An 11,082-nucleotide genomic window follows, 5' to 3' on the forward strand; every position below is an offset into this window, starting at 1 on the left:
AGATTTATTTATTTATAACTTGATATTTGTAAATTAGACTACATGATCTCATGGATTTGCAAAGGGAAAATACAATACAGGATAATAAACTACACATGTAAGTGGATTATTTATATATAAAGGTCATTATTACCTTTATTCAACGTTTATCAATATAGAGATGAATATATATGTGAAACACACTAAATAAAGAACTTTGATGCATCAAGTTTGTCTCGATAATTACAGGTAAGGTCTATCAGGAAGTAGGTCCTTTGGCTTCTTATCTCTACTTCTAGGGAACCATCTGTGTTTAGTAGTATACGTCAACTTGGTTAGTTCATCAATAACCATAAAGTCTTTCTTTTTCTTGAAGATTTCTGCAATATCCTTTTCCCCAACTTTTAGTACAGAAGAATTATCTTCGTGCTTTTCCTCGGGTAGAGGCAGAGAACATTCGTATGGGAATGGTTTGTCTGGATGCCAACAGGCAACCATATCATTTCCCATAAATATTACTGCTTCCGAAGGTAGAGTACTGTATTTGACGTGTCTCGCAGAATAGACACGAATCGTACGCAATACAGGATTCATCTGTCATTGTTGGAAAGACAATGATTATTGGTAAAGAATTAATTTTCATTTCATATTTTACATTTTGACTGTTATCATTTAAAACAAAATAATTTTATCGTATGGTGTAAGTTTCTTAATAACTTAAAATATATAATTTTGTATGTTTCATAGTGCAAATAATAATTTATAATTCATACCTCGAGGGTATACGCTTTAATATATCTTCATATATTCTTCAAAAGTCCAAGTAAAAATATTAAATCCTAACCTTATCAAGTTGCTATGCCTGCATCTTTACTGTCGTTACTGTCGGTATGCTATTACGACAGATATCGTCGATTGGCTGTCGGATAGAGAATTTCTAGGGTGTCTAGAAAAAATGTTAGGGATCCTGGAAATTCTTTATCCGACGGCCAATTAGCACATCCGACAGCTCATCACATGATGCATAAAATTCTAAGGTCCGCTTTCTATTATTGCATTGACTGTTCCCTTTTCCTATCTTTTTTTTGAGATTTGCTGGGGAAGAGAGGAAAAGAGAACCAGTGCAAACTAGTGCAGACCCCTAGACTGATGTGTCGATGAGTCGTACTACTTGAAAATTTCTCTAAAATTTGAATTTGAATTTTGAATATAGTTTGTTTACAGCATAAAAATGAAGGAATAGTAATCTTAAATATTAATAAAAAGAAAAACATATCATCTATATAGTGAGCTTCGAGACACTTATGGCGTGTCCATATTGAACTGCAACACCCCAATCAGAAGGGTGCGATTTTTAACGCGACTATACGTCGAAAGTACTATACGTTGAAAGTACTATACAATCACTATCGGCGACGACGAGCGCAACAGCAACGCATAACAGCTGTGTGCAACGGGGTTGCTTCGGAGAACCGAAAACCGTTCTTCTGTACGTGAGGGGAAGTACGTTTGATAGATGGCAGAGCATATAATGCTTCACGGCTGAGCCCGTGAGATTGTGCGGCTGTCCAGGTGTCTGGGTCTCTCAGATCTACGTCCGCGGTGTATCGGTGTACCGGCTATCTCCGAACTGTAATCTTCATTCGTCTCTCTGGTGCTTCACGTTAGCACCCACGTTACTTGCAGTGGTGAAGGTGCGATGAAGTAAAGCCGAAGGATGATGATGGGCGAACAATTTCGTAGCAAAGTGGAGCAGTACTCGCCAAAGTCTTCGCCGAGGGGTGCGCGCTCCCCAGTTGTATCTCGTCAAGACTCCACGGGGACCCTGAAGACGACCATTTCCCTGGGGAAGAACCCCTCCATTGTCCACAGCGGGCCTTTCTACTTGATGAAGGAACCCCCTGGTAAGTGTGAAGCTAAAAGAGAATCCAGGAATTGATATTATCTATGCTTGGTTTTTTCTTGCGATTTGTTCAGTTGAGTTGGATTGGATCTTCTAGACAAAATATGTAATTTAAACTAAAATTTCTTTGTGAACAATGTATAGTTGCGAAAGCGCTTGAAAAGTCATGTTTCTTCTTGCGTAAATAAATCTATTACCTTCAGGGGAAAGCGAACTTACTGGAGCAACAAATTTGATGGCCTATTATGGCCTGGAACATTCCTACAGCAAGTTTAGCGGTAAAAAGCTCAAAGAACAATTGTCTTCTTTCTTGCCAAATTTACCTGGTATCATAGATAGACCCGGGCATCAGGACAACAGGTAATTTTTGAATGTTGCAATGAAAATTAAATTTAATACATTGATTCTGGTTACTTTACGCTTTATTTCTTTCAGCTCGTTAAGATCGGTAATAGAAAAACCACCCATAGGTGGTAAAGAACTACTGCCTCTAACAAGTGTGCAATTAGCTGGTTTTCGGCTACATCCTGGCCCAGTAAGACATTTTTACTTTTTGTATTTCATTTATATCTTGGAAAGGAAAGAGTTAATGTCTATTTTTCAAATTTCCAATTGTAGAAGTTGTAGAACTGATTTAAAACGATTGCAGTAGAAGTTACATTGGTTAATATTTGAGCAACTAGAATAAAATTTGTGTTTGTGAGAGTTGTACAAAATTTAGATCTCAAAATATTTACAAACTTTTTCAAATTCTTCTATAGTTAACCCTTTGCACCCTCGAGGGCTCCATTTAAAATTTGTCTTCAAACTCGAGGGCTCCGCTATGGAGACAATAACTTTCAGTTCATAACATAAGGACAAAGACAAATCGTAAAAACTATTGTGTATAGGATATTCCGCTCTTGCTATTTGCATTTGAGTTTTAAGAGTTTGAAGACAAATTTTAAATGGCTCCGCTCCGGAGCCCTCGAGTGCAAAGGGTTAAACATTGAAAATGGATAGATACAATTATTATTTTTCTTTCAAAATGTGTATATATGTGTTCGAGAGGCATCACAGGTTTTATCAACGATCACATTTTATAATTTTTCAGTTGCCGGAACAGTATAGATACGTAAATCAAGCACCTCAGAGAAAGCACAAGAATAAGCATAAGAAACACAAACATAAACCGGGAGAAGTGCTCAGTGGACAGGAAGCCACGACGACGGACGTAGGTGGTTCCGATACGCATGAAAAGAAACATAAGAAGCAGAAGAGACACGATGAAGAAAAGGAAGCCAGGAAAAAGCGAAAGAAGGAGAAGAAGAGGAAAAAACAGAAACACAGCCCTGAGCATACTGGTAGCCTTACACCGTCTCAGCATTCCAATTCGTGATCTCTGATATGCCCCTTTCAGTTTATGCCAAATTTTTAATTGAAACATAGAAGCGTATAAATTTCTTTTGTTTCTAAAGTCCACTTTAGACAATCGATTAGTCGGAATAGATTTATAATCTTCAAGAGTCGCAATCACTTATTTAGACATTTTCGCCAGCTTTTTTAATTTTTTTTTAATAATCCAAAATCATGGACCGTTTGGAGTGGACTTAAGAAATATTCAGCTTAGAGCATGTATGCAGCAAGACACATAAAAACTGAAAATCAATCACGTGCCTTCCGGTACACATGCTCTAAGATATACACTCGTGTATTTATTTCTTTTATTTACGCATAATACGTCTATTTTCGGCATTAGTGATAGGACGAAAGAGGCAAATCCTGGTGCAAATGATTATGTAGATACATACATCACGTAAAATAATATAATAATTGTCGATCTTTTCACATTAACGTAAACGCAGTTTAATGAATTGTGTTTGGAAGCTGAAGAAAGGGAGCTTTGCAAAGAGCATTATATTTTAGGAAACTACTTGCTCAATCTCTTTATTGTTCTGTATGCCAAACACATGTTACATTTCCATGCGTTGCGATGTAAAACTAAGTCGGATAAAATCTTTTAAGTTTGTCAAATCTCTGCGTCAAATAGATAGGATATTCGATTCAACATTATACATTTGATACTTTGGCAAGTTTTGCAACATTCGACATTTTCAATTATTCGAGGATTCAGTTTGTACAGTTTCCTCTATTCATAGATATGCGTGATCTTTCCTCGAGTGTCTCATTTTCGTTAGGGCTCTTCACGAACCTCGTGAAAGTTATTAGTGGAAAAGGATGTAAAATATAAATGTGTAATATAGCAGTTGTGCACAGGATGCAGACTTATCTGCCTGTTTATACCGACGTATGGTAACGAATAAACAAAAATGTAAATATTCTTATTAATGGAAGACTGTAAATCATAGAGAGAGGAAGGGACAGAAAGAAAAAAAAGAGAGAAAGAATGTGAAATCAGATACCACTATTCTGTGTAAAGTGTTCGTTTACAGAGTCTATAGTGCGGCGTAGAACCTGTACGTTTTAAACCTGATATATCGAGGAATCTACCAGATATCGGAGATTTACTTTTAAATGTAATATTTATAACGCGCAGAAAGAAAAGGATAGAATTAAAGCGGTCGATTTCAACAGTAACCAATCCTTTCTTTCAACTTGTCCTCTTGTCCAATTATTTTTTCCACCCTCTTTTCAGCATCATTGTATTCATGGGATTAAAAACTGAAGAGATATACGTCTTCTTTTACAAGATATAAAGTTAAAAATGAATCTATAATTGTTTATTCATATAAGCCCCGGATAAATGAAGCGTCTATTTCTAAAATGTTTTCTGACAAATCTGGAACACCCAGTATAAAGTATTTCAAGTGTGTTCTCGTATGTGGCCACCTCGCATTGCCAAAATTAAAGTTTAGCGAAACGAAATGTTTACACAATATTTTATAACATCTACGTTTATATAATAAAGTAGTTACGAGTGTTGAACAAAATTCACACAATGCTTTTCGCCATGTTTGAGATAATATAAAGGTAAGTTTTTTTTTACGGGTCGTACTAATCGCGATCGCACGTTCCACCGTGAAACATGTGGCTCCAAAATCGCGTGCATCGAGACCACACGTGAATCGCTGAACGTTGTAATAATTGAATTTCCAGCAAACGTTGGGTCGCACAAATCTTTAAGCAGTGCTATAAAGAATATCATCGTAATGTCAAGGTTATTTGCTTCATGGTTAATACACGTTAACATCGCTACTATTGTAATCGGCATCGCGTGACACTTAGAATCGTCTGTTATTTGTGCAGGATTTAAAGAAAAATCTCCGTAATCGATAGAAATGCAGCGCAACATACTACAAGCAGTGAGTTTCCAGGTGTTGCACAGACGTTTCTTCAAGAAGCATCATGTCAGGGTTAGATTCGCGCCCAGTCCCACCGGTAATCGGCGATTGTTGTTACTATTTTTGTTAAAACGAGTTAAATTTGATCACCTTGTTAAAAGGATACTAACAAATTAGCCTATGTAATATGTCACACATTCCAATTTGTTTAATTACAAAAGTAATGCATATGTACAGGTTATCTGCACCTGGGGGGATTGCGTACTGCATTGTACAATTATTTATTCGCACGTAGCCAACAGGGTGCCTTCATCCTGAGAATTGAAGATACTGATCAAACAAGAATAGTTCCAGGAGCAATGAAAAAGTTGCAGGACGATCTGTCATGGGCAGGAATTATATCCGATGAAGATCCCATCAGAGGTGGTCCCCTTGGACCTTATATACAATCAGGAAGACTTGAATTATACCAGTATGTAATTAGTTCTTAAAAATAAGTAGAGAAATATAAATTGGCCTGCCAGATTACTCTGTGATGTCATTAATTACTTTTATTCACTCACAGGAAACAAGTACTTAAACTCTTAGACAATGGATCTGCTTATTATTGCTTTTGTACGGAGCAGAGACTAGCCTTGATAAAGAATGAAGCATTGAGATGCAGGCAAGTACCCAAATATGATAACAGGTGTCGACATTACAGCAAAGATGAAGTGAAAGAAATGCTAAAAAAAAACCTTACCTATTGTGTTAGGTTTAAGGTATGTTCTTTCATATTTTTATCTTAAGATTCAATATATAAGCTGCTTATGACGAATATTCTGCAGTTACCGTCTACTCCGGAATCTTTTCATGATATGGTATATGGAGACATATTACACGATATTAGCAAAACTGAAGGGGATCCGGTTATCATTAAATCAGATGGCTATCCTACTTATCATTTTGCGAATGTAGTGGATGATCATTTCATGGAGATTTCTCATGTCTTGCGAGGTGTTGAGTGGCAAGTGTCCACATCCAAGCACATCATGCTTTATAAGTAAGCAGCTTCTTTAAAAGCTTGATATATTTTAAATATAATAAGCGGCCGTATTACAGATTCTGATGATTACAGAGCGTTTGGTTGGGATCCTCCCGCTTATGGGCACTTACCTTTAATATTGAACACAGATAGGTCCAAGCTATCGAAAAGACAAAGCGATATAGATATCGAATCGTTCAGGAAACAGGGTATCTTTCCATTGGCGTTAGTGAACTATGTGATAAGCGCCGGTGGTGGTGGTTTTCACAGAGAAGAGGAAGACCAAATCCTTTATAGTTACGAGGAGTTGATTAAAAAGGTGAGTACTATTTTTTCGTAAAAAGATTCTCATAAAAGTCACTGCTTATTTTTGAATATATTATTTTCCGTTACAGTTCGATATCAGTAAAATAAAGCTGAGCTCCGGCAAACTTATGCCCGAGAAACTGTTAGAATTTAATAAATTGGAAATCACGAATCTGCTAAAAGATGAGGAGAATCACAGTTTCTTGATCGAAAGAGTTAAGAGATTAGTGCAAGAAGCGTTTCCTGAACAGTACGTAGTTCAGCTATGCAGTGTGCATAAATTATTCTTTGCTCTTAGGATGCCGATTATATTTCTATTGTAGGAGAAATGATGGAAGTTTGCAGTTAGACGATCATCACATAATTACAACGTTGAAATGGGCGCAGAACAGAATATGTAATCTCAACGATCTCGTCAAGGCACAACTGGCATTTTTGTGGATCGTTCCAGTTTCTGCAGCAAGCACCAAGCAAATTGAATGTTCAGGTACCAACGTTTCTTCGTAAGAAAGACCTATTCATTGATCAAAAGTACAATGCATATTGCTGCAGATGCCATTAAGCTGTTGAATGCAGAGTTGGTTGAAATGGATGTGAACAACTATAAGACCGACTGGATTGGCCCATATTTAAGAAACTTCGCTGATAATAAGGGAATTCCGTTTGCCGCTTTGATGAAAAATCTAAGGAGCATTTTAAGCGGCGCGAAGGTATGCACTGTCAAATGAATATTACTTTCATTATGGAAAGAAATATCAATATATAAAATGGTGTTTCTCGTAGGATGGGCCACCTGTCGCTGAGATGATGGAAATCTTGGGAAAAGACAGGACATTATTGCGATTGCGACGCTTCGTTTCCTGAGACTTTATATTACATCACATGTTTAATCACAAATTGTATTTGTGAAAGTAAATCACTTAAAGATGTAAATTCAACATGTATGTTTACAGAAAGGATATGACGATCCCTTGTGAGCTTAGTAATATGATTAAAGTATCTTCTTCTAATAATTATTCCGCAGTTGGAAATTACAAAATATTTTCTAAATCATTAAAAGTTCTATATAGACGTAGTCACAATATGAGACAAATGCTCTAGTCAATTACTTCGGACGTATAATTGCATATAATATTGAACTAAATTGGGTCTATGCATAATTCCGTAACGAAAATCGAGGGAATTTCAAACGCAAAATATTTAGCAAAAAAAGCGATTTTAATCAACTAAATATGTTCCATTCTGTTCAATGACTTTCTGCCATCTCTCCTCGAGCTTCATTATTCCTCTTTCATAGAAGTCCTGAGATTTTTGCGCAAAGAAGTCATCCAAGTGGTTTTTGAGGACGTCCAGGGAACTGAAGGTTTTGTTATTCAAATTGTTCTGTAGCGCCCGAAACAAGTGATAGTCTGAAGGTCCGGACTATACGGTGGGTGCACCAAAACATCCCACCCAATAACTTTTGCCGGGTCATCACGTGTGGTCTAACGTTATCCTAGTGGAATACAACGCCCATTCTGTTCGCCAATTCGGGCCGCTTCTGATCGATTGCTCACTTTAATTTGGCCAGTTGTGAACAATACTTGGCCGAATCAATCGTTTTGTTGGATGGCAGCAGCTCATAATAGACGATTCCTTTCCAATTCCACCAGATACTGAGCATGACCTTCTCCTTCGGGTGTAATCCAACCTTTGCGACCGTCTGAGCAGTCTCCTCGCGCTTCGATCTTTTTCGACTGACATTGTTGTAGACAATCCACTTTTCATCACCAGTGATCATCCGCTTTAAAAATGGTTCGTTTTGATGGCGTTTGAGCAGCGAATCGCAAGCTGAAATTCGGTCTATTACATTCTTTTCGGTGCGGCACCCAAACATCAAGCTTGTTTACCATCCCAAGCTTCCGTAAATATCTCGAAACAGTTGATTGGTCAATGTTGAGGTTATGTCCGATCTCTGCAGTCGTCAAATGCCGGTCGGAGTCGATTAAAGCCTTGATTTGATCGATATCAGTAGTGACTGGCCGACCAGAGCGAGGAGCATCTTGGAGATCAAAATGTCCGCAACGAAATTTCGCAAACCACTTCCGACACACACTTTCGCCGTACACGGCGCATATCTTTTTGTGAGTTTGCGACGCGTTTTTGCCTTTTCGGAAATAAAAAAGCGAAATGCACCGAAAATACACGTTTCTTCCTTCCATGTTCAAAATATAATTAAACTTCGTATGTCACGGATTTCGATGAATACTTTCTTAAAATGTCAACACAAATATCAGCTTTCATTTAATGTACGACACTTTATATATTTGACACATGTGCGAGCGGAAAAACAACTGCGAACGACATTTGTCGGAATTTCGCTATGGAATTATGCATAGACCCAATATATTTTCCTATGTATTAAAATATGTGTAGCGGTCGAGCTACGCGCGCCATCGGCGTCACCTCCCAGAGCAGCCTCTAGCCGGAGGAAACGAGGAGGCCTGTCTGCCTTGTAAGTGAAAGGACGCAGGCAACTCACTTTTTAGTATGAGTTTTCTACAGTTTATCTCTCAGTTTAGATTGTTATTGAAAGTTTTTTGTGTAGACTAGGTTGTTCTTCTGAGTTATAAACCAACACCGTCTATTTCACGATCGCGTTGAACGACCGCTGATACGTCCGGTGTTAGCGGTCGCCTCGCGCCACGTGTTTCGCCCAAATAGCCGGAAGAGTAAAATCATAAAGATGGGAAAAACTCAGAAAAAGAGAAGAAAAGAGGAGGAAAACAGCAATGATTCAGTTTCCGATATGTTACATGATAACAACTGCGCATCTCACGCTTCTCCGAGCCCACCTAGATTTCATCACGCGTTTAAGATGAGGGAGGCGGAAGTGAACGAAGATTCTTCGTCGATAAATCGGAACAGTTTGCAAGTTCAGGACAAGTATGATGATATATGTAGCAAGGCACCCTTCTATGTAATACTGAAGCCGATACAACAGCAAGATAATACTCTAAATAGATCCGTGACATCTTTTTTAGACGTTTCTCGACTATTGTACAGGTCGAACGTCAAATATTCCGAATGTAAGCCTCAAGGAAGGAATTTATGGAGAATTTCATTCAATTCCAGATCGGAAGCTAATGATTCTCTCAATAATGCGTATCTTAAACAACTAGTTATAAAGTTTGTCCTTGCGCAAATGCAATTTGTGATGTCAAATTTCTTTTATCATAACAACTCAGAATAATCCAAAGCGAAGCGCATCAATAACAATTGCTACCTTAGTCAGTCCTAACAATTCTTCATGAATAAGTTGCGCGTAGTTTCAGACTTTGCTTTATCAGGATACAATTCTTGTGAAGTGTCTCTTAATGCATCTATTAATGAGTTTTCCTCAATGTGCATATTATATGGTTTACGATGTTCATTTATTTATCTCCGTCTCCTAGAAAACATATTTTAGTTAGTTTGACAAAATTGTTCACTGTCTCTTAATAGGTTGTCTTTTGTTAATATACTGACGTATTATACATGTCAAGTTTGTGGACAGTTTTGTATTTTTCACAATTTTCGCGAAGCGGTTTTAATCTCAGACACAGCTTCCATAACAAATCAAGAAGTTAAAAAAATGTCAATATGAGAGAGAGCCTACTGTATTCTCGAAGCAATAAATAGGTTTGATCTGTGTTTCATTACGAATACCTTGTGTAATGTCAAAAATCTGAAGTAGCTTGGCATCAAGAATTGCAAAAATATCAACTACTGGAACTTAGACAAAATATCAGGAGAGCTTACGGATTTATTTGATATCTCAGGTTGTGAGAAAATCACTGAGAGAGGATTGGAGGCAATATATAGAATGTTCAATGAGAAGAAATTGATTGTTACAAGTCGAAACAAATCTTTTGCATCAGAGGTAACTTGTATGATGTTAGAAGATTGTACGTCTGTCTTCATTTGTGAGAATCTGTGGAAATATCAAAAACATAATGTTAATTGAGAGTCACTTTTGATAACAATTTGCAGTGAATATTTCACAGAAAGACTCACCTCTATTTATATATATTATATACTATTTGAATAATTTCAACTATGCAGTAAATCAACTATCTTACTTGAATATTAAAGTAAATAAAATATTAGGTAGTAAAAAGTAACACAAGTAGGTAATAAAAATAAGTTGTTTCAAGATATTAACTTCTTTCCAATTTATTTTACATTTGACTTTCTTCATAAAATGTAATTCAGCTGAATTTAAATACCATGTGTCATATCATTCTCATTAAGAAGTTCAACATGTTCTAAAAANTACCTCTATTTATATGCATTATATACTATTTGAATAATTTCAACTATGCAGTAAATCAACTATCTTACTTGAATATTAAAGTAAATAAAATATTAGGTAGTAAAAAGTAACACAAGTAGGTAATAAAAATAAGTTGTTTCAAGATATTAACTTCTTTCCAATTTATTTTACATTTGACTTTCTTCATAAAATGTAATTCAGCTGAATTTAAATACCATGTGTCATATCATTCTCATTAAGAAGTTCAACATGTTCTAAAAAAGATGATATTTCATTCAAATGTGCTTGCAATTAC

The 11,082-nt window shown here is 36.6% G+C and overlaps 3 protein-coding genes across 8 annotated transcripts; 2 read left to right on the forward strand and 1 right to left on the reverse strand.

Moving 5' to 3' along the window:
• Positions 1 to 102: 102 nt before the first annotated feature.
• LOC106743553 (39S ribosomal protein L42, mitochondrial) lies at positions 103 to 928 on the reverse strand. 2 transcript variants are annotated; one of them, XM_014617512.1, is made up of 2 exons: positions 824 to 928; positions 103 to 573 (listed from the first exon to the last, which is right to left on the reverse strand). In XM_014617512.1, exon 2 carries the CDS (start codon positions 571 to 573, stop codon positions 223 to 225), a length of 351 nt encoding a protein of 116 aa, XP_014472998.1. In that variant the 5' UTR covers positions 824 to 928; the 3' UTR covers positions 103 to 222. The 2 variants fall into 2 exon arrangements, with proteins under 2 accessions (XP_014472998.1, XP_014472997.1); XM_014617511.1 differs by having other exon boundaries at positions 105 to 573; positions 753 to 880.
• Positions 929 to 1,397: 469 nt separating this feature from the next.
• LOC106743535 (mediator of RNA polymerase II transcription subunit 19) lies at positions 1,398 to 4,544 on the forward strand. The gene is made up of 4 exons (XM_014617476.1): positions 1,398 to 1,883; positions 2,086 to 2,242; positions 2,318 to 2,417; positions 2,976 to 4,544. The coding sequence occupies exons 1-4, from the start codon at positions 1,697 to 1,699 to the stop codon at positions 3,258 to 3,260; spliced, it is 729 nt and encodes a 242-aa protein (XP_014472962.1). The 5' UTR covers positions 1,398 to 1,696; the 3' UTR covers positions 3,261 to 4,544.
• Positions 4,545 to 4,675: 131 nt separating this feature from the next.
• Positions 4,676 to 7,509, forward strand: LOC106743533 (probable glutamate--tRNA ligase, mitochondrial). Of its 5 annotated transcripts, none has more exons than XM_014617473.1 (11): positions 4,676 to 4,852; positions 4,979 to 5,054; positions 5,129 to 5,260; positions 5,401 to 5,635; positions 5,729 to 5,924; positions 5,991 to 6,205; positions 6,281 to 6,506; positions 6,583 to 6,743; positions 6,817 to 6,980; positions 7,046 to 7,203; positions 7,277 to 7,509. In XM_014617473.1, the coding sequence occupies exons 3-11, from the start codon at positions 5,161 to 5,163 to the stop codon at positions 7,355 to 7,357; spliced, it is 1,536 nt and encodes a 511-aa protein (XP_014472959.1). In that variant the 5' UTR covers positions 4,676 to 4,852; positions 4,979 to 5,054; positions 5,129 to 5,160; the 3' UTR covers positions 7,358 to 7,509. The 5 variants fall into 5 exon arrangements, with proteins under 5 accessions (XP_014472959.1, XP_014472957.1, XP_014472960.1 ...); XM_014617471.1 differs by having other exon boundaries at positions 4,979 to 5,039; XM_014617474.1 differs by lacking the exon at positions 4,979 to 5,054.
• The last annotated feature ends 3,573 nt before the right edge of the window (positions 7,510 to 11,082 follow it).

The sequence above is a fragment of the Dinoponera quadriceps genome, unplaced genomic scaffold, assembly GCF_001313825.1.
Source record: "Dinoponera quadriceps isolate SergipeBrazil2010 unplaced genomic scaffold, ASM131382v1 scaffold1069, whole genome shotgun sequence".
Classification (NCBI taxonomy): domain Eukaryota; kingdom Metazoa; phylum Arthropoda; class Insecta; order Hymenoptera; family Formicidae; genus Dinoponera; species Dinoponera quadriceps.